At 43.2% G+C, this 22500-nt stretch overlaps 2 protein-coding genes across 15 annotated transcripts in view; one reads left to right on the top strand and one right to left on the bottom strand.

Annotated features, from left to right (window-relative positions):
• The window catches only part of LOC132106544 (gap junction Cx32.2 protein-like), a 324589-nt gene that overhangs the window by 70400 nt on the left and 231689 nt on the right, over positions 1–22500 (bottom strand). The gene's annotated exons all lie outside the window — the stretch shown is intronic.
• Positions 1–22500, top strand: part of trdn (triadin) — a 44991-nt gene that overhangs the window by 17572 nt on the left and 4919 nt on the right. For 4 of the 14 annotated variants that reach the window (XM_059512313.1, XM_059512308.1, XM_059512305.1 and 1 more), the window contains 22 exons: positions 347–1204; positions 1610–1681; positions 2688–2789; positions 4605–4661; positions 5943–6038; positions 6903–6929; positions 7744–7770; positions 8071–8115; positions 8248–8292; positions 8430–8474; positions 18278–18334; positions 18479–18532; positions 18614–18661; positions 18786–18836; positions 18933–18980; positions 19091–19138; positions 20871–20918; positions 20997–21032; positions 21109–21156; positions 21387–21434; positions 22011–22052; positions 22422–22475. In XM_059512313.1, the coding sequence (XP_059368296.1) occupies positions 347–1204; positions 1610–1681; positions 2688–2789; positions 4605–4661; positions 5943–6038; positions 6903–6929; positions 7744–7770; positions 8071–8115; positions 8248–8292; positions 8430–8474; positions 18278–18334; positions 18479–18532; positions 18614–18661; positions 18786–18836; positions 18933–18980; positions 19091–19138; positions 20871–20918; positions 20997–21032; positions 21109–21156; positions 21387–21434; positions 22011–22052; positions 22422–22475 (1956 nt within the window). The remainder of the gene's footprint in view (positions 1–346; positions 1205–1609; positions 1682–2687; positions 2790–4604; positions 4662–5942; positions 6039–6902; positions 6930–7743; positions 7771–8070; positions 8116–8247; positions 8293–8429; positions 8475–18277; positions 18335–18478; positions 18533–18613; positions 18662–18785; positions 18837–18932; positions 18981–19090; positions 19139–20870; positions 20919–20996; positions 21033–21108; positions 21157–21386; positions 21435–22010; positions 22053–22421; positions 22476–22500) is intronic. The other 10 variants (XM_059512306.1, XM_059512314.1, XM_059512311.1 and 7 more) reach the window with 10 other exon arrangements.

Below are 22500 nucleotides of genomic sequence, written 5' to 3'. Positions count from 1 at the left end.
CACATGTCACAATAGAAGAAAAGATGATCGCAATTTCAGTTTCAATGCCAACTTTAACAGACATTGACTAAGAGGTCTCACCAAGCTGAGCAATGTATTCCTTTATCCATCAACATTTGCAAAATCTTTTTCTTTTTTTTTTAAGATGTAGCTATTTGCATGTCTTCTGAGTATTCAACTAGTAAAACACATACGATGCATCATATAACATCTGATATGTTATGCGTTGTATTGTGTATGTCTAGCCATATATTATTTTGCTTCTGGCAAATACAGTTGGGCTTTTGGTTTGAACCCCATACATTCTTACAGCTTCACTAATGCTTCTGAAAACCTAATGATATAGTTGCAGAGATACGGGCCAAGGAGATGTTACAAGAGGAAGGGGAGTATGAGGAAGAGGAGGAGGAGGAGGATGAGGGGCTTGCTGAAGAAGATGAGGAGGAGGAAAAAGAAGAAGATGAAGAGTATGAGGATGAAGAAGAAGAAGAAGATGGTGATGAGATCGAAAAGGAGGAAGAAGAGGATGAAGAAGAAGAAGAGGAAGAGGGAGAAGAAGAAGAGGAGGAGGAGGAAGCAGCAGCAGCAAAGGAAGCTGTGGATGAGGAGGGAATAGAAGAGGAGGGTGAAGAAAAGGAGGAAGAGAAGGCAGATGCTGAGGAGGAGGATGAGAAGAAGGAAGCAGCAGCAGCAAAGGACGCTTTGGAGGAGGAGGGAAAAGAAGAGGAAGAAAAGGAGGAAGAGAAGGCAGATGCTGAGGAAGAAGCAGAAGATGAAGAGGAGGAAGCAGCAGCAGAAGAAGCTGTGGGAAAAGGTAAGGAGGAAGAGGAAGCTGATGCTGAGCAGGAAGAGGAAGCTGCTGCTGCTGCTCCTGCTGTCGAAAAGGAAGATGCTTCTATCCCTGCTAAACCTTATGAGGAGAAAGAAGAACTAGAACAAATCACTTCTAAAGAAGCTGAGGCAGCTGATGAGGAGGAAGAGGACAAAACTGAGAGAGATAAAGAACCACCTGAGGAAGAAGATGAAAAAGAAGATACTCCTACTGATGATAAAGAGAAAAAAGAAGTAGATGACATTATTGATGATGACCAAAGTGAGGAGAAAGATGATGACGATGAGGTTGAAGAGGCTGATATCGCCATTGCTCTTGGTATTGTTGCTGATGCTGGTGCTACAGTCACTGATGTTGAAGCGCCAGAAACTGGTGAGGAACCTATACTTCTTAAAGCTGATGGTGATTCAGAGCTATTAACAACCATAGAGGAGAGTGCTGCTAAAGCTGATGATGCAGTAGCTGATTTAGCTGACTCACAAGATGGCTTAGCCGCAATTGATATCCCATATGATGACCATGATGATAAGATAGCAAAAGATCTAGCTGAGGATCATGGTGAGGTAACAGAAGGCAGTCTTAAAGATGAGACTGGTGCTGGACTGAAAGACGCTTACTCTGAAAAAGATATAACAAGTGAGGGTGTTACTGAGAAAACTGAGCTAGCTGATGATGTTGCAGATAAGGAGAAGCAGGAGGGAAAAGAGGAGGGAGAGGAACAGATAAGGGGTGAGGATGAGGAAGATGATGATGCTATTATAGTAACAACACCTGTAGTTAGTTTCGAACTAGGTGGAGATGAGTCAACAGTGGTGGCTGATGAAGATGATGGCTCTTCACCTGAGAAAGGTACCAAGATTATTTGGTTTTTTACTCTAAAAGACAGTCAATTTTTGTTTAGTTTTATTTGTTTGTTTTTGCGAATCTTTTTAATGTGTCCGTGTCAAAATAATATAGCCAGTAATTAAATATATATATATTTTTAAAATAAAAGTTTTGGGACATGCATTCTTCTGCTGATTCATCAGGGTAACATAAAATATTATTGAACAAAAATAGTTTAGGCAAAGTTCACTACTATATATATCCAAATATGCTGGTAGGAAAGGACCCCATTTGAGGTTGTGATTGAAGTCTAATTCATGCTGTGTTGATCAAAGAACAGTAGCTGGTGCATTACTGCTCAGCTGCCAGTGAAACAGTTAGAATCCATGAGAGACTGCTTTCAAGTAAGCTGTCACCAAACACTTGTCTCCAAAGGGGTCATTCAAGGGCATCAAAGTTCTTGATGAAACACTGGGTTAAGCCAAAGTAGATGCACTTTCAAAAGAGTGAAGATCAAAATAGGTTATTAAGGCTAGAATGAGTAAAAAGTTAGAATTAGTGGTCATAATCATTGTCTTAGTAGCAGCTGCACATGAAGCTATTGGTAAGTTTTATGGATAAAGCTTATACCTTTTGCTTTTAGCTAATGGTAGTTAAACATAGGGCAGCTTGACTTTACCTTGCTAACTTAATTTAGCTGACTTGCTAATTCACTTTGCCCTAAAACTAAACCACCTGTTCCAGCTTCTAACTCACCGCTGATATTGCTAATGAAGTCTGAATGATCATGTCTCGGTAGAGTAATTGAAAATTATTCAATTGTTCTGTATGTAAATTAAATCTGATTATATTTCTTTGTCGAATGCTAATGCAATCTAGCCACCAACAATTTAAATTTTTAGCTTCTGCCAAAATCGCTTGGCAGCGTTCAAGAATAACAGGTCAAAGGAAAAGAAATTGCTACTGGTTACTTAAAGTTGTGAAGACTATCTGGCAAGCCTTATAACTATGTTTGCTTGTTTATTCAAAGACATAAGAACCCTGAAAGAAGAGGAGCGAGATGAAAAGGATGCAAGCACAAAGGAAGTGGAAACTGCAGAAAAAGCAACAAAACCAGAACCGATTCTTAAAGGTACAGTAGCAAACATAGCAACCGTTTACTTGCATGAAGCATATAAAATGAACCAGAATTAAAATGAGAAAATTATGCCAACACTAATGAGCTCCAAGGTTATTGACTGTGGAGGAGTGGTGATCTACAACAAGCCTGATGGAGGTGGATGCAGGAGAAGAGGGCATGTGTGTGTGTGTGTGTGTGTGTGTGGCTATGGATGTGAGGGTTGAGCAGACCTTCAGGCCTCAAACCTTAATCTCCAAAGACTTCCTTATGGCTCCATTTAGAAGTTGACCGGCATCAGCCTATCTGGCTGAACACCACAAAATCATTAATAATGCAAAAAAGATATAACCTCGGCCATGTTGAAATGAAAGCACAAAAAGCACAAAGATTCTCTATGATATGATTTTCTCCTGTGAGATGTATTCCTCCCTTTCCAATTATTCTTGTTATTTGATTTATCGATATGTTGTTGAACTAGAATTTTACTGAATTCCTCCTGAGGGCATAGGATCCTACTGGGTATCAGAATAAAATTTGAAGAGGAGATTGGGGATAAAGCCATGTGTGTATTGCGAGATGGAAATCTAATCCCGCTCTGAGACAGTGTATGACACAGCAGAATCACAGACACAGAGCTCAGATGAGTTCAGAGGACTGACTGCTGCTGCTTCTGTCTGGGAACAACAGAATGAGGTGTGCTTGTGCCTGCAGAGACAACACTAGAACACAGTGACATACACATGGTCCCACATGAATACAGAGAACTGATACTTATACAGAGAGGTTCAAATACATTTGGTAAAGAAAGAAAAGCTCATTATACTGTCCATTCAAGAGCACATTTAGAAACCATAGCAAACTTTAACTGATAAACTTTTTGACAAGGTGCCATTCAAACTATACTTTTCTAGTTACATTTTTTGAGGGTCTGTTTTTCACCTACAGTGATTTTGCAAACAACATATTGATTTGCATTCAATCTCCTGCTGTTATTTTTTTTTGCAATGAGCAGATTACAAATGCATGTAAAGCTTGTGGGCATTTACTGTGTGCTAGCTTTTTACAGTGTGTGTGCTATCATAAATATATAAATATGTGTGTGTTTGTGTGTGTGTGTGTGTATTTTATTTTATTGAAGAGTATTAAAAGTGTATAATTAGTTTTTATTCAATAAATAAAATGGCAGCAATAAAGTCTGGTTGTAAAATGTCTATATTGCAGTTTGTGTGCTTGCTTTGGCTCCATCATCAAGGAATATTCTGGAGTCTTTTCCCATCTGTTTCATGTCCAAAAATATCACAGGGTTTCGGCGTGCTGTTCTGTTTTATTGACAAGGTTAACTCAAAAAGATTTGACTTGTTTTTGACTTTACTACTTTGTACTTTAGTTCTTTAGAATGTTGTGCGCCGCAGAAAATTACAGCAATAACATCACCCCATTCCATTTACTGCAGAGAGCAGGCCAGAAAAATTAGAATCTCGGCCCTGCCTGCAGGCAAACAGCAGATACTCTGTCATTCCTCTATCAAGAACATCATTAGATATGTTTCACACAACAGAATAAATCTCTGCCGAGAGAAAGCAGCCTGTTGTTAGGGGAGAGAGAGCAAAAATGTGGGACTTGAAGAGATCCATTTTGACCCATGGGGTTGAACAGTCTGCACAGAAGGCACAAACAGAGTACAAAAAAGATCTGAACATCAAAGTTGGCATTGTGTGGATGTGTCTGTGTGTGTGTGATGTCTGTGTCTTTTGTCTTTCTATTTTCTTTCTGGACTGTAACACTCACCTTTTATTGTGTTTGCTTTATTTCTTAAAACACCGGCAGCCGAGGAAGTGAAAGAAAAAGAAGCAGAGAAACCTGCGGCAGAGGCTGAAAAAGAAGGTCAGTACATAAATACAGTGCTGCTATTGTTTCTCAATAGAGTAACTTATTTATTTATTTTTATTTCATTTTAATTTATTTAAAACGTCAGTACACAATTACAGTGCAAATGCTACTTTTGTCCCCAAATAGAGAAAAGTTTATTTTTTATTATTTTATTTTATTTTATTTTATTTATTTTATTTTATTTAAAAGGTCAGTACACCATTAAAATGTAAGTGCTGCTATTGTCTCTAAATAGAGAAACATTTTATTTTTTATTTAAGTTTTCTTTTATTTAATTTTTATTGTATTTTTAAAAAGAGAAGAGTGTCAGTACACAATTATAGTGTGTATAGTTTTGCTTAATTGAATTTAATTTTATTATTTTATTTTTTATTAATATAGAAAGAATGCATGCTGTTTTAATAACACAAATCGTGTACTCGGCTGCAGGGTTGACTGATATCAAAAATGGCATTAGTATTTTAGGTTAAAGGCATTTTGAATGACACCTCCCTGTAATTCCCCACAAGCATGTAAGCAACACAATCAAAACCAGCTTTTTGAATTTCTATATAATTATTATTCAAAGAGACTTCTTGGAATTCTCGCAGCCACTAAAAACATTTCTCTGCTTCTCAGCCAGTATCCTCAGATATGTCATTACTGTTAATCTCCGTTTGTTGGCGAGGTTGTCAACCTGTTTTTATTTTTAGCTGGCTTCCATCTTGTTACAATAATCCAATCTCTTTACTGATGGGCTGGCATTTAATCAAAAATTGTCACATTAATTCTGACAAATTTATGCTATCCAAACTTATAATGAAGGTGTCATATTTGTATCCTGTGATTTACTACCACCACTTTAAAAATTAATTTGGGTAATAACATTTTGATTTATGGACATAAAATCTGGCATCGGCCTCTGATGTCATAAGCACATTATAGTTTTTAAAGATAATGACATCAATATATTAAGCTGTAGAAGACATTTATCTCCGTGTTTGGCTGCTAATGCGATATTTGTCATCCTGTATTGATTTAAACAAGGCTAATCTAATACACCTCTTATTAGTCTGTGTCTTTTTTGAACACTTTCATCATTTTTTTGTTCATGTACGTCATAATAGATTTTTTGCAATTGATTTGATTGTGGTTTTGACAAGTAAGTCTGGGTGTGCCAGCAAAACACAACATCAGAGCCGATGTTTCATATGAGATAGCTTAAACAGGCAAGAAATGAAATTAATCACTGTAATCTATAATGACACTCACTATTTTGTATTTGTTTGTATCCAGACAAACAAAAAGAGCCCTCTACCTGTCCTTGTATGCATTCAGTAGTACAAAAAGAGCCTCAAAAAGCCCAAGACACTAAACCAAAGGAAGAAAAAGGTATTTGGTATTGACTTGCAAGATCAAAATCATGCACGTTGTTTTAAAATATAATTTAAGAAATCCTGGGCATATTTTAATTTTTCTGCATAACGGAGTCATTCTATAGGAAATCACACTGGCCATGTGTCATGGATAAATCATAGATCTAGTCAGAGATATGCCGGTATCTTTGTGGTATATTCTAACAAATTGCTTTTCATACAAAAACAACTGACCAAGAGGTATTTTGTATTTTGCACATGCTATAAAGTGCATGCTAAAATTATAATCATGGATTGGTGAATGGTGTGTATCTAAAACGGATTTGCATCAGTGTTATAGAAGTGACTGAAAAGGTGGATGTACTATAAATTTATGAAGACATCATATGCATGCACACACACAAACACACACACACACACACACACACACACACACACACACACACACACACACAAAGAACTATAGATTTGTGCATACAGCATGAATTATGGACCGTATTGGTCATTTCTGTATCAGCAGATACAGACTTTCTTAGATATTTGCTCTTGCTGACACTTACTCCTTACTCTAATCCTATATCATTGTGCTTTCTACTAAATACTATTTGTTTTACAGTTTAACTTGATCGTGCTTAAAGAACAGAATATCAAAAACAAGCTGTGCTTCAAGATGACATTTTTTCTCTCTCCCTAACCGTGTCTGAAATTGCTAGACAAAACCTTGGCCACTAATGAGCCCAGCAAAGCCATGTTTGGTGGTTTATATTGTAACTATTATGCAGACAAACGTGTTCACTCACTGTCTCCATCTAGTGGAACTAAAAATTAAAGTGGTACAGTAATTGTCACTCATTGTCCTTTTTCTCCTTTTTTCTTCCAGCGGAACCTGATAAAGTAAAGAAAAGAGGTGTGTTTATTCAATAAAATACTTTTATTGCAGCTGCCAGCTAATAATTATTTATTTACATTTTTATTTTATTTGTTTATTTACAATTACAAGAAGCTAATAATAGGAAAAAAAAAGCTTTAAGTATCTTTTCTTTGAGTATCATGGATTATGTTTGGCCATGCAAATATAGTGATTTTAAAATAATTAGAATATAACAATACATTTAAATAGTTTAAGTAAAATAGATTTTCCAATAATGACCTACATATTTAGACATTATTTAATCATAGGCATGAGACCACTGATTTTTATACATCAGTTCTATAAACATAAGTCTATAACATTTAACTTGTATTTTAGGGTCAATATGGCCTTTTAGTTTGTCTATTTTAGTAAGCTTAATTTTAAATGAATAAAAAGTATATGATATCATCTTTGACGTATTATAATACAGTAATCACTAAAGGATCTTATATCAGTAAAACAACTGCATTTTTTCCTTTCATCCAGTAGCTTCGACAAACACAATAGTGCCCCCTGGTGCATATCTGTATATCTTTTTAATCTATTTTTATTATAATTATATATATATATATATATATATATTAAATTTTTTTTTTCTCTTAGGAATACTTTAGGACATTAGGAGTATTTCTGCTTTAATGTGCTTATTTGCAGAGCAGTATAATATATTGCTTCATAATATATGAAGTGACTTTTTTTTTTTTTTTTTTTTTTTTTTTTGACCTGTTGCTGCAGACAATTTTCAACTCTCTCTAAACAAAGCAGTTTGGTCTGATTAAAGTCTTTGTTCATGTTTTTCATTTCACAGCTAAAAGAGTCACCCTTGAGCACAAGAGTATGTGATGCATTGCTTTGTTTGATTAAATCTGGTTTAGCTCAAGGCAACTGCCAATATCTACAGCAAACTGCTTGCTATAGCAGTACAGCTCAACAAGCCTGTGCAAAACTAGAAGTAGTAGACTAATCTATTGATAAATTGTATTTATGTGCTTTAAAAAATGGTTAAATAAATGTAATTAAAAATGCTATATATATATGCATAATTTTAAAATTAATCAAATCTGATTAATTGTTATTATTCATGTTTTGATCTGAAAGCTAAGTTTATATTTTTTTATATGTTTTCATTCTCCAGAAGCAGAGACTAAGAGAAGGGAACCCCTGCTTAAACAGAGAAAAGGTGCTGTAGCCCTCTTTACATCAGAGTTATTGTTTTTTAACCAAATCAGAAAATTAAATATAGATAGACATTTGTTTGTGGAAGAATAATGTACTGAAGGTTTTTTTTTTTCACCTGACATTTGCTCATCAGAAAAAGAGGCTGCAAGAAGAACAAGACTAGAGAAAGCAAAGAAAGGTAAAAAAAAGAACAAGCACAATGTGCAACTGCCTTTTTATGCCTTTTATCAACATACCCTGAAATACTTGTTTCAAATGATTTTTATAATCATAGCGATGAATATCGCAGAATTAAATTTGCTTTCTGCTTCACAGTTCCAAAAGCAAAGGCAGCAGCTGTCAACATACCCAAAACGAGAAGTAAATCCACATGATCTGATCTTACTTTTCTTCTTTAAAGGGATAGTTCATCCATAAATAAAAGTTCTGCCATCATATTCACCCTCATGTCGCTAAAAACTCATGTGATTTGCTTTCATCAAAGAAGATACTTTGCAGAATGTTCATGTCACACCCAGGGGCTGGCTATGCTTTAACTAAGCCACACCCCTTCTCAACTTCCACCTCGAGGAGGTCCCCAAACCCGACCCAATGGCCAAGCAACACGAGAACAAGTAAGTGATAAAACAATCTTTATTTAAATATTTAAAAATAGCTTAGGGAATAGGGAAAGGGCAATTAAAACTAAACTCTGACTCGGCCCTCCAGATGGGCTATGGCCGGGAAGAGGTCAGGGAGCAAGGGGGCCACGGGGATCCGGGGCGTGGGGCTCGGGCCCCGGCCTGAGTCTTAGGTATCCGTAGCGCCCTCCTTCTTCCTCCTCTTCGCTGAATACAGCTCACGGTAAGTACTGGTTCACTCAGTTCGTTCTCGAGGTGCCCACTCTCTTTCTCTTCCTCCACAGGCAACAGCTCTTCGCTGATTACAGCTCACAGTAAGTACTGATTCACCCAGTTCGTTCCTTGGGTGCTCACGCTCTTTCTCTTTCTCCACAGGCAACGGCTGGGACACACAGGCACAGTTAGTTCAGCTTGGTTTTGCTCTCACCTCTTCGCTGATTACAGCTCACAGTAAGTACTGGTTCACACAGTTCGTTCCTTGGGTGCTCACTCGCTTTCTCTTTCTCCACAGGCAGCGGCTGGGACACACAGGCACAGTTAGTTCAGCTTGGTTTTGCTCTCACCTCTTCGCTGATTACAGCTCACAGTAAGTACTGGTTCACACAGTTCGTTCCTTGGGTGCTCACTCGCTTTCTCTTTCTCCACAGGCAGCGGCGTAAGTACAGGTTCCCTCAGTCTCTCCTCGTGTTACCCACTCTCTCTCCTTTTCTCTCCACAGGTATCAACTTGGGCCCAATAGCACAGTTAGTTTGCTTTGAATGGCTCTCACCTCTGGGCTGGACACAGCGTACTGTAAGTACAGGGTTCGCTCTATTCCTCCTCGTGTTATTCACTCTCTCTCCTTTTCTCTCCACAGGTATCAACTTGGGCACAATAGCACAGTTAGTTTGCTTTGAATGGCTCTCACCTCTGGGCTGGACACAGCGTACTGTAAGTACAAGGTTCGCTCTATTCCTCCTCGTGTTATTCCCTCTCTCTCCTTTTCTCTCCACAGATATCAACTTGGGCACAATAGCACCGTTAGTTTGCTTTGAATGGCTCTCACCTCTGGGCTGAACACAGCGCACTGTAAGTACAGGTTTCCTCTGTTTCTCCTTGTGTTACTCACTCTCTTTCCTTTCCTCTCCACAGGTATCAACTTAGACACAAAACACAGTTACTCTGCTTTGGATGGCTTTCACCTCTGGGCTGGACACAGCGTACCGTGCTATCTCCGGAGATCTGAAGCACGCTCACAACATATACTGTACTGAACTAGGCCAGGACCAGCAATCTCCTTGTCCTCCCACGCCGAAGTGCGTGAAGGCGGGGGTTTATCTGACAGGACACACGGCAATACACAGCAGCCCACAGCAATATACAACACCACGTCAAAATTATAGGTTTTCACAGCACGAAGACTCACCCACCACACTCAGTGTACGGAAAGGACACCCGTCTTCCTTCACTTCGCTTGGTTCGGATCTGGCGATGGAATATGCGGCCTAGCTAGTGATGTCGTCGTTGCGACTACTTCAATAAGTATTCCTTCGGCTCTCCCACCACACTATATTAGGGGTAGGGCCACCCTCCTCCTCCTGGAGAGATCTACACAACGCCAGGTCAATATACAGGGCACTTTCGACTGGCTCTTAGTACTCACATCAATGCCACTTCCAATCCCCTTTTTCACGTCGTCTCAGTTCGCCGTATAATCTGTTCACTTCTCAACCTTTAAGGTTCGCGATGTCTTCACAATCATACAATTCCAGCCTGAGGGAGAGAGAGAGTTAGACAGCTACCAGCAGCGTACCAAGACGGGCACAACCCAGTGCTTCACACACACCAAAGAGAGCTTCCCAGACTGTAAAATAACTTGGCCTTAAGTACTGCCTTGTCCAGCGTATCCTCCAATCACCAACCGCTGTCCCTAACTAGGCACAGGTGCATCGAATTCCCTGATTTTCCTTCTTACGGCGCTACCGGAAGTTCCGGTGTTCTGTTTTTCCGGTCCGGGCGGAAACACTTCCGGGCGGAACCAAACTTCCCGAATTTTGGTTCCGCCCCTAAAGATCGTCACCTTGTGACATCCTCCCCCGCCAATCCGTTCTAGTCCCTAGAACGTCCTCGGGCTGTCCACTCCCCATAGCGGGCAGGGGGTCGGCCTCGGTTCTCTCGCTGGGATCGTCTCACTGGTGAATCGGGCTCAGCTTGTTCAGGGGCTGCTTCTGGTTCTCTCGGGGCGATCGGGGGTGGTGCCACCACGGGTCTCCCTGGTACCACAGCCCAACCTTCAATCCAGGGGGCCGCTGGTACAGGTTCCGTGGGGACTTCTTCCACGGCTTCAGGGTAGTTAGGGCATGGGCGAATCATGTTCCGGTGCACCACACGGTCGGGGCCTGACTTCCCTTCTGGCCGGATGGTATAGACCGGCTGCCCCGGCCTCTGCTGCCGGCAGACTACATAAGGGGTGGCCTCCCAACGGTCACTCAGTTTCCCCTTCCCCTGCCGCCGATTATCTCTCACCAACACCCTCTCTCCTGGCAGTAGAGGGGCTTCTCTAGCAGTCCGATCATACAACCGCTTACTTTTCTCTCCTGCCGTCTGTATCCTTTTCGACACCTGCTCGTAGGCGAAATGCAAGCGCTGGTGATGGCGCCCCACCCACTCCGTTACACTTGCTTCCTCTTGGTCGGCTATCACTCCTAGGACCAGGTCAGTAGGCATTCGTATGTGTCTGCCAAACATCAGGTAAGTGGGAGCGTAACCCGTAGTACTATGTATACTGTTGTTATAGGCCTGTAGGAGGTTTGGCAAGGCACTCACCCAATCGTCCTGCCGTTGTTGGTCCAAGGTCCCCAGCAGCCCCAATAGGGTCTGATTGAATCTCTCACAGCCGCCGTTCCCCTGAGGATGATACGAAGTGGTGTGAGTTTTCGTGCAACCGTACAACTGGCATAGTTCTCTAATTACCCTGGACTCAAAGTTGGCTCCTTGATCGGAGTGCAGAAACTCCGGGCATCCGAACGTCTGGAAGACGGCCCGCCATAAAACTGTAGCGGTGGTGGTTGCAGTCTGGTCGAGGGTGGGGATAGCCCAAGCGTACTTTGTGAACAAATCCGTTATTACCAAGATGTTCTGGTAGCGATCTCGTGGTCGGCCCAGTGTCAAGAAGTCCATAGCCATGATATGAAGGGGGGCCTTCGCATGGATGGGTACCATTGGCGCTCGGACCTCCCGTCTGGACTTAAACAATATGCATCTCGGGCAAGCTTGAATTAGGGCGTGCACCGATGCCTCTAGCCCGGGCCAAAAGAAGAATCTCCTAAGCAGGGACACGGTCCTCTCCTGTCCCTGATGCCCCAACTGGTTGTGGTACGCCGAAACTAAAGCCGTTACCTCATCTGCGGGTACCACGATCTGGCGTACTTCTTCGCCCAACTTCGGGTCACTGACCCTTCTGCACAAAACGCCATCTCTCAGCTCCAGCCTGTCCCATTGCCCCAGCAGCCTCCTCCCAGTATCCGTCTGGGCTAACCTCTCCGCTGGCGTCAGCCGTCGGCCCTGTTCCAGCCATTCTCTTACCAGCCGCACATCTTGATCCCTGGCCTGTCTCTCCCTCCACCGACGGGGATCCCATCCCCAGTTCTCAGGCACGGCCTCTTGTCTGCTGCCTGGTGCCTCCACTGCTCCTACCATATAGCCCTCCTCCGGGCTGGCCCCTCCGGGGCTTTCCGCTTCGGGCAGCCTTGAGAGGACGTCCGCGTTCATGTGTTCACGCCCTGGTCGGTACTGTAGTTGATAGTCAAAGTTGGCCAGTTGGGCCACCCACCGCTGCTCCACGGCTCCCAGCTTCGCCGTCTGTAAGTGTACTAATGGGTTATTGTCTGTAATGATCGTCACCTTGGCACCCCAGAGGTAGTCTTTAAATTTCTCACTTAGGGCCCACTTCAACGCCAGCAGCTCCAATTTGAAAGAACTATAGTTCGCATCGTTCCTCTCGGCTGGGTGGAGGCTCCGGCTGGCGTACGCGATGACCCTCTCAACTCCGTCCTGCCGTTGAGCCAACACCGCTCCCAGCCCGAGATTGCTGGCATCTGTATACAAAAGGAATGGTTTTGTGAAATCTGCGTATGCCAAGATAGGGGCCTGTAGCAGCTCCTGCTTCAATGTCTGGAACGCCGACTCACAATTTGCATCCCAGTCTACGTTGGGCGACCCCCGGCCCCGGTTACGACCTGTGCCAACCAGCAACTGATTAAGGGGTTTAGCAATTTTTGAAAAGTCCTTTATGAAACGCCTATAGTATCCCACAAATCCTAAAAAGGATCGCACTTGCCTCACTGTCCTCGGGGCCTTCCAGTCCTTCACGGCCGATACCTTTCCAGGATCTACGGACACTCCAGCCGCACTGACCACGTGGCCCAGAAAGTTGACTTCTCTCCGTAGTAAGTGACACTTATTGGGCTGTAGTTTCAATCCGTACTTCTCCATGGCCCGAAAGACTTCCTCGAGGTGCCTCAGGTGTGAATCAAAATCTGGGGAGTAGACAATCACATCATCCAGGTAAACTAATACTGACTCCATTAACTGACCTCCCAAGCACCGCTGCATCAGCCGCTGGAAGGTGGCCGGAGCGTTACAGAGCCCGAAAGGCATCCGGTCCCATTCAAATAGTCCAAACGGGGTTGTAAAGGCAGTCTTCTCCCGGTCTGCTTCGGCCACCTGCACCTGCCAGTAGCCACTGGCCAAATCTAGGGTAGAGTACCATGCCGACTGCGTGAGGCTGGCAAGCGAATCTTCGATCCGTGGCAAAGGGAAAGCGTCTTTCTTAGTCACGAGGTTCAGCTTACGGTAGTCCACGCAGAATCTCCAAGCCCCCGTCTTCTTTTGCACCAGCACTATGGGGGCCGCCCACGGGCTGCTGCTTTCCCTAACAACTCCTTGCTTCAGCATGCCTTGCAGGAGTGTACGTACCTCGGTATACAAAGTGGGCGGAATTGGGCGATACCTCTCCCGGCTGGGCCCTGCATCCCCGGTAGGTATATGATGTTGTACCACCTGGGTGCATCCGTAGTCTTCATCGTGGGTGGCGAACACATGCTGCCATCTCCGAAGGAGGGCCTGTAACTTCTGTGTCTGTGCCTGCTCTAAATCCTCCCCTTGTAACGACTCACCCGCCAGGTGGCTCGGCACACTCCTCTCCATACCACCCCATGGGGTGTCTACTTGTGTCAGGGCCACCTCGATGACAGTGGGGCACACCTGACGAAAACTAATATCCCTCTCTTCCCTTACTTGGTGGGATGTAACCGTTGTCAGACGGGCTAATCGTTGGTGCCGATGTAGTTGCACCGCGTATGGATGTACATTCCGTATCCTCACGGGGACTCTCCCCCGCCGGACCGTCGATAGTCCTCGTGCCACTTCCACTTGTGGACAATCCACATGGGGCTCCACCAGCACCCACTCTTCTGGGCCCGCTCTTCGGGGCGGTACTCGCGCCCACACAACAGCCTCACTTTTTGCGGGGACAGACAAAGCAAAACGACACATCACTCTTCCTACCTCTTCCTGTTCCCTGCGGACTTGGCTCATTTGCACCCTTCGACAGTCAGCTACCACACACTCCCACTTGGGCCTCTCTGCAGGTGGTATCTTCGATACGGGCCTAGCCCGAAATAGCTCTTCCCAGCAATCAGCGAGGACATTCATGCCCAACAGGGCTCGATGTGCACCCAGACAATGGTCTTGCACGATAATCACACCTTTCTGGGGGACCATCACTCCGTGAACCTCTAGGTCCGTCAATCGGTAGCCAATATATGGGATGTCGAGGCCGTTTGCGCCCTTCAGAGTAAGCCAGGGGGCCTCCGCCCCTGGTGCCCCTTGTTTCCCAAACACTTCTTCGGATAAACTCTCAGCAAACAACGTCACTTGGGAGCCTGTGTCTACCAGGCATTGAATCTCCTTGCCGCACACTCTCACCTTCGCCACGGGGCTACGCCCAATCATCTGGCTCCTAGAGCCATATCCTCTTCCAGGGTCTTCTCGAGGGGTCCCGGCCACACGACCCACAGTGGCCGGCCGACCTAAAAACCCCCTTCTGACGCCCTGCGGGGCCCACACTGGCGGCTATAGTGACCTGGTTTGCCACAGCGGTTGCAGATGGGTCGCCCTTGCTCGTCCCATTCGAAACGGGGCCGGTTAAAGTGGTTCGGGCGCCTGAACGGCTCTCGGCCTCCCTCTGAGTACACTCGGTCTCGGGGCGCCGGCCGTGGTTCCTCCCGCGCCCGTCCTTGGCGCAATTCTCCTACGAGGGCTTTAGACAGTTCAGACATCTGATCGCGGACATCTTTCAAAAGTTCAGCCTTCAGTGCTTGCTTCCAGTCAGGGCCTCCGGGTTGTGCTGGTGCTACTTCACTGACAACCGCACACACTGGGGAACCACTCACCTCAGTCTCATCACCTTCCAGGGCCAGTGCCTCTTTCTTCAGATCTTCGAACGTAAGACCCGGGTCCCTTCGAAACTGGATACGTAGGCTCTGTCTCACCGGACCCTCCTTCAACCCCAGAAGAAACTGGTCCCGCAATAGAGTCTCTCCATCTCCCAACCCGTGGTCCCGACGGGTCTGTAGTCGGGCGAATTGCTCTCGCAACCTCAGGGCGAAAGCTCTAATCGGTTGGCGGGGGCCCTGCTTACAATTGAAGAACTGGGAGCGAAGGACAGCTACGGGGGTGTGGTCACCATACTGTTCAGTGAGGAACTGGAACACGGTTTGGGCGTTGGCTCTAACGGCTTCGGGGGCGGCATGCACCTCTCGCCGCGCTTCTCCATCCAGGGAGTTTAACACAAATTGAAGCCGCTGGGCTGCACTAAGGCCCTGTAGGTCGGCCAAGTACTCTAGTTGAGCCTTCCATTCAGACAATCGTACCTCGGATTCTGTCCCCCCATATTTTTGAATCCAGGGGCTCCCCATAAAAACGGGCATGGCACGGGGTTGGGCTGAAAGCCCCGCGTTGTCGGTCATTGGACGACCTTGGTTACTCAACTCGAGGTGGAAACCCTGCCGACTACGCCAAATCTGTCACACCCAGGGGCTGGCTATGCTTTAACTAAGCCACACCCCTTCTCAACTTCCACCTCGAGGAGGTCCCCAAACCCGACCCAATGGCCAAGCAACACGAGAACAAGTAAGTGATAAAACAATCTTTATTTAAATATTTAAAAATAGCTTAGGGAATAGGGAAAGGGCAATTAAAACTAAACTCTGACTCGGCCCTCCAGATGGGCTATGGCCGGGAAGAGGTCAGGGAGCAAGGGGGCCACGGGGATCCGGGGCGTGGGGCTCGGGCCCCGGCCTGAGTCTTAGGTATCCGTAGCGCCCTCCTTCTTCCTCCTCTTCGCTGAATACAGCTCACGGTAAGTACTGGTTCACTCAGTTCGTTCTCGAGGTGCCCACTCTCTTTCTCTTCCTCCACAGGCAACAGCTCTTCGCTGATTACAGCTCACAGTAAGTACTGATTCACCCAGTTCGTTCCTTGGGTGCTCACGCTCTTTCTCTTTCTCCACAGGCAACGGCTGGGACACACAGGCACAGTTAGTTCAGCTTGGTTTTGCTCTCACCTCTTCGCTGATTACAGCTCACAGTAAGTACTGGTTCACACAGTTCGTTCCTTGGGTGCTCACTCGCTTTCTCTTTCTCCACAGGCAGCGGCTGGGACACACAGGCACAGTTAGTTCAGCTTGGTTTTGCTCTCACCTCTTCGCTGATTACAGCTCACAGTAAGTACTGGTTCACACAGTTCGTTCCTTGGGTGCTCACTCGCTTTCTCTTTCTCCACAGGCAGCGGCGTAAGTACAGGTTCCCTCAGTCTCTCCTCGTGTTACCCACTCTCTCTCCTTTTCTCTCCACAGGTATCAACTTGGGCCCAATAGCACAGTTAGTTTGCTTTGAATGGCTCTCACCTCTGGGCTGGACACAGCGTACTGTAAGTACAGGGTTCGCTCTATTCCTCCTCGTGTTATTCACTCTCTCTCCTTTTCTCTCCACAGGTATCAACTTGGGCACAATAGCACAGTTAGTTTGCTTTGAATGGCTCTCACCTCTGGGCTGGACACAGCGTACTGTAAGTACAAGGTTCGCTCTATTCCTCCTCGTGTTATTCCCTCTCTCTCCTTTTCTCTCCACAGATATCAACTTGGGCACAATAGCACCGTTAGTTTGCTTTGAATGGCTCTCACCTCTGGGCTGAACACAGCGCACTGTAAGTACAGGTTTCCTCTGTTTCTCCTTGTGTTACTCACTCTCTTTCCTTTCCTCTCCACAGGTATCAACTTAGACACAAAACACAGTTACTCTGCTTTGGATGGCTTTCACCTCTGGGCTGGACACAGCGTACCGTGCTATCTCCGGAGATCTGAAGCACGCTCACAACATATACTGTACTGAACTAGGCCAGGACCAGCAATCTCCTTGTCCTCCCACGCCGAAGTGCGTGAAGGCGGGGGTTTATCTGACAGGACACACGGCAATACACAGCAGCCCACAGCAATATACAACACCACGTCAAAATTATAGGTTTTCACAGCACGAAGACTCACCCACCACACTCAGTGTACGGAAAGGACACCCGTCTTCCTTCACTTCGCTTGGTTCGGATCTGGCGATGGAATATGCGGCCTAGCTAGTGATGTCGTCGTTGCGACTACTTCAATAAGTATTCCTTCGGCTCTCCCACCACACTATATTAGGGGTAGGGCCACCCTCCTCCTCCTGGAGAGATCTACACAACGCCAGGTCAATATACAGGGCACTTTCGACTGGCTCTTAGTACTCACATCAATGCCACTTCCAATCCCCTTTTTCACGTCGTCTCAGTTCGCCGTATAATCTGTTCACTTCTCAACCTTTAAGGTTCGCGATGTCTTCACAATCATACAATTCCAGCCTGAGGGAGAGAGAGAGTTAGACAGCTACCAGCAGCGTACCAAGACGGGCACAACCCAGTGCTTCACACACACCAAAGAGAGCTTCCCAGACTGTAAAATAACTTGGCCTTAAGTACTGCCTTGTCCAGCGTATCCTCCAATCACCAACCGCTGTCCCTAACTAGGCACAGGTGCATCGAATTCCCTGATTTTCCTTCTTACGGCGCTACCGGAAGTTCCGGTGTTCTGTTTTTCCGGTCCGGGCGGAAACACTTCCGGGCGGAACCAAACTTCCCGAATTTTGGTTCCGCCCCTAAAGATCGTCACCTTGTGACATTCACACACTATTTTCCACATAATGTACATGAATGGCCACGAGAGACTATCAAGCTCTAAAAATGTCAGGCCCTGGATACAATTTATTTTCATTATAGGCCTATGAAAAAGAACAGCATGAACATCCTGCTTGACATTTTCTTTTGTGTTTTACAGAAGAAAGAAATCATACAGGTTTTGATCAATGAGTGAATGATGACAGATTTTTCATTTTTGGCTCAACGGTTGATGGCAAATTTGAAATTCCTTTTGATCTAACTATATGACAGCGGTGTTTTCCCTTCTCCTAATAACAGGATCTCGAGCCTCAGAGGACATGGAAGTGTCAGCTGCTCCAGCTCCGATACAGGATCGTGAGTGCAACTCATAGCCTTGTGACTTTATTTAATATTACATTGCGTTACGTTCACAATGCAAAAAGACAGCAGCAATAACACGCAATCTACAGTCAGTCTGTTGTAACTCTGAATCTTTCTTTTTACAACCTGGTGAAACAGTTCCTATGTGCCGACCAACACCTGTGTACTGCCCAGCGCCACCTGGCTGGTATGGTGAGTAATGCAGCCACCTACAATTACTGTAAATCATATAAAACGTATGTAAAAATGTACTTACTATTTTATCTCTAACAGTGCATCATATAGTTACAAGTAGCCCATTACCACCCTCGGCTATTCCAGGTATTCAAAACTATTTTCATGAATTCTTACAGTATCATAGCTAAGTCAATTATGTAGCTATCAATGCCAAAAAAATGAAGAATTAAGAGTTTTTAACACCACCGTTTTCATTGTGTTTTTTCAGAATCAGAAGTTCCGATTTTAACAACTCATCAAGCTCCTACTTTACTGAAAGGTGTTTATGGCAAAATATATTCGAGATTTAAATCTCTGTGATAATAACTTACTATTTTTAAAAGAAATCTGATGTAATGATTCCTTTTGCCTTAAGAACCAGAAGCTGCTAAGGCAAAGCCAAAACAAGCCAGTAAAAAAAAAGGTATAGTGGTAATTTGTCATGAGTTCGTGCCAGTAGTAAGAATGTATGATATTTTTCTAGTTATGTTAACAGACCTGAAGCAAGTTATAACCTTTGACCTCCAATTTCAGAACCAGCTGCGCCAAAAGAAAAAGTCAAAGCAGCTCCTGCGAAGAAGGGTGAGATCCACTATGCTTTACTCAGTGTTTGTCATTATTATAACAACATTGTTATGTATTTTGTACAACCCGAATTCCGGAAAAGTTGGGACGTTTTTTAAATTTTAATAAAATGAAAACTAAAAGACTTTCAAATCACATGAGCCAATATTTTATTCACAATAGAACATAGATAACATAGCAAATGTTTAAACTGAGAAAGTTTACAATTTTATGCACAAAATGAGCTCATTTCAATTTTGATTTCTGCTACAGGTCTCAAAATAGTTGGGACGGGGCATGTTTACCATGGTGTAGCATCTCCTTTTCTTTTCAAAACAGTTTGAAGACGTCTGGGCATTGAGGCTATGAGTTGCTGGAGTTTTGCTGTTGGAATTTGGTCCCATTCTTGCCTTATATAGATTTCCAGCTGCTGAAGAGTTCGTGGTCGTCTTTGACGTATTTTTCGTTTAATGATGCGCCAAATGTTCTCTATAGGTGAAAGATCTGGACTGCAGGCAGGCCAGGTTAGCACCCGGACTCTTCTACGATGAAGCCATGCTGTTGTTATAGCTGCAGTATGTGGTTTTGCATTGTCCTGCTGAAATAAACAAGGCCTTCCCTGAAATAGACGTTGTTTGGAGGGAAGCATATGTTGCTCTAAAACCTTTATATACCTTTCAGCATTCACAGAGCCTTCCAAAACATGCAAGCTGCCCATACCGTATGCACTTATGCACCCCCATACCATCAGAGATGCTGGCTTTTGAACTGAACGCTGATAACATGCTGGAAGGTCTCCCTCCTCTTTAGCCCGGAGGACACGGCGTCTGTGATTTCCAACAAGAATGTCAAATTTGGACTCGTCTGACCATAAAACACTATTCCACTTTGAAATAGTCCATTTTAAATGAGCCTTGGCCCACAGGACACGACGACGCTTCTGGACCATGTTCACATATGGCTTCCTTTTTGCATGATAGAGCTTTAGTTGGCATCTGCTGATGGCACGGCGGATTGTGTTTACCGACAGTGGTTTCTGAAAGTATTCCTGGGCCCATTTAGTAATGTCATTGACACAATCATGCCGATGAGTGATGCAGTGTCGTCTGAGAGCCCGAAGACCACGGGCATCCAATAAAGGTCTCCGGCCTTGTCCCTTACGCACAGAGATTTCTCCAGTTTCTCTGAATCTTTTGATGATGTTATGCACTGTAGATGATGAGATTTGCAAAGCCTTTGCAATTTGACGTTGAGGAACATTGTTTTTAAAGTTTTACACAATTTTTTTACGCAGTCTTTCACAGATTGGAGAGCCTCTGCCCATCTTTACTTCTGAGAGACTCTGCTTCTCTAAGACAAAGCTTTTATAGCTAATCATGTTACAGACCTGATATCAATTAACTTAATTAATCACTAGATGTTCTCCCAGCTGAATCTTTTCAAAACTGCTTGCTTTTTTAGCCATTTGTTGCCCCCGTGCCAACTTTTTTGAGACCTGTAGCAGGCATTAAATTTTAAATGAGCTAATTAAGTGGATAAAAGTGTAAAATTTCTCAGTTTAAACATTTGCTACGTTATCTATGTTCTATTGTGAATAAAATATTGGCTCATGTGATTTGAAATTCCTTTAGTTTTCATTTTATTAAAATTTAAAAAACGTCCCAACTTTTCCGGAATTCGGGTTGTATGTGTGGATTTGAGTTTGTGCATTTATATTTCATTTTGTCTATTTGTACGGTGTGTGTTCAAGAGCCCACAGTTACTAAAGTCAAAGTAAAACCTGCTGTGGCAAAGAAACGTAGGGATAAAAATGATGGCTAAATTTAAATTTTAGATCTATTTTCTTACTAAATTAATCATTTATTTTATGATTTAGGGCCGATTGCTGTGAAAGAGAGGTCTAAAAGGACAGGTAATTATGGTTCAGGAACTTACTTTGCAGTAGTTTTATATTAATGAGCAGTAGCTCATTATTTCCTCTTTCACAGAGCGAGTGATCACTAAAGAAAAGGCAAAACCTACCTCTACTAAGAAAGGTACATTTTATTGTGGAATATTATTTATAATATATTATATACACATTATGTAATATATTATATTTCATGCATTTATTCATTTATGTATTTATTCCCTCATTCCCTGTTTATGAAATAAAGTGATACAGATCCTTTTATTTTGATTCTTTAAGACATGTACCATCAATCTGGTTGTTTGGCATCCAGGAATCATCGGTCTTGAATATTTATTCTTGTCTGTTTCTCACTAGAGCCAGCAGTAACAAAGAAGGCAAAAGTAACAACAACCTCACATAAAGGTAACCTACTGCACAGCACACGCATATTTATAGCCTATAATGTATACCTTTTCATACTCAAAAAACTTAAAGTTATGAAATTATTCATCCTTGTATTATTCTTTTGTGTATGTTCCTTTAATACTCACAGAAAGAGGTCTAATTGTATCCTAAACTGGGTGTTTAGAAATTGGTAACAGCTATAAATATTTCACACTGGATGATATTTGTCTTGCTTCTATAGGCAAGTCCCTGTTAGCCGCCCCGTGGCAATGTCATAAAATCTTCTGCCATGCTGTTTTGTTGTTTTTTTTTGTTTGGTCAGAGTTTTATATAGAGTTTTAGAGTTTTGTAAATGTAGTGGCTTCTGCTATACTTGTCATTCCTTTAGTTGAACTGCACATTGCTCCTTTACTGTACTTTTGGATCGATTGCTTACAAAAGCTACTAGATTTGTGTGAATTGAAAATGATTTGTTGTTGTATGGTTCAAACGTCAAATGAACACTGTTTCTTAAAGAAACTATGGATATTGATAAATATGACTTCATAATTCATCAAACATCTCTATACTCTTTTTTGGGGGTCACTACATTAGAAGAAGAGAAAGCTGTAAAGGAAGTGAAGTCCAAAGCAGAGGGTAGGTAATTTTATTGTAAAGTACTGTTTGCAATTAAAGTTTTACTATTACCCAAATGTAAGGGTCAGGGGTTTGAACAACCCCCTACTGAATATTAAACTCATCTGAACTTATCTGACTGAGTATATATATATAAAATATACTATGTTAAATGTAAAAAATATATTGTTTGAATTTTGTCCATCTTGAGCAATAGGTAGGTCATTGCATTTTAGATTTCTAACAGACTATCATTATTGCATGCAATATTTCTTGACTTCTTGAAAGAAAACCAGTATACAATATTTACGTTCTTTTAACTTCTTTAGTTCATTGACATCTTCAAAAGACTAACACATCAAATACTGTTTGATTATGTTTGATCATTAGTCAAGAAAAAGACTGCATCAACACCAAAAGCCAAACAAGCTACTAAAGTTGTGGGTAAGTTTTAATGATTATTTTAACA

This window comes from Carassius carassius, chromosome 27 (genome assembly GCF_963082965.1).
Source record: "Carassius carassius chromosome 27, fCarCar2.1, whole genome shotgun sequence".
NCBI classification, from domain to species: domain Eukaryota; kingdom Metazoa; phylum Chordata; class Actinopteri; order Cypriniformes; family Cyprinidae; genus Carassius; species Carassius carassius.
The sequence above is the reverse complement of the archived record's forward strand: the minus strand, read 5'-3'. Positions and strand labels throughout refer to the sequence as shown.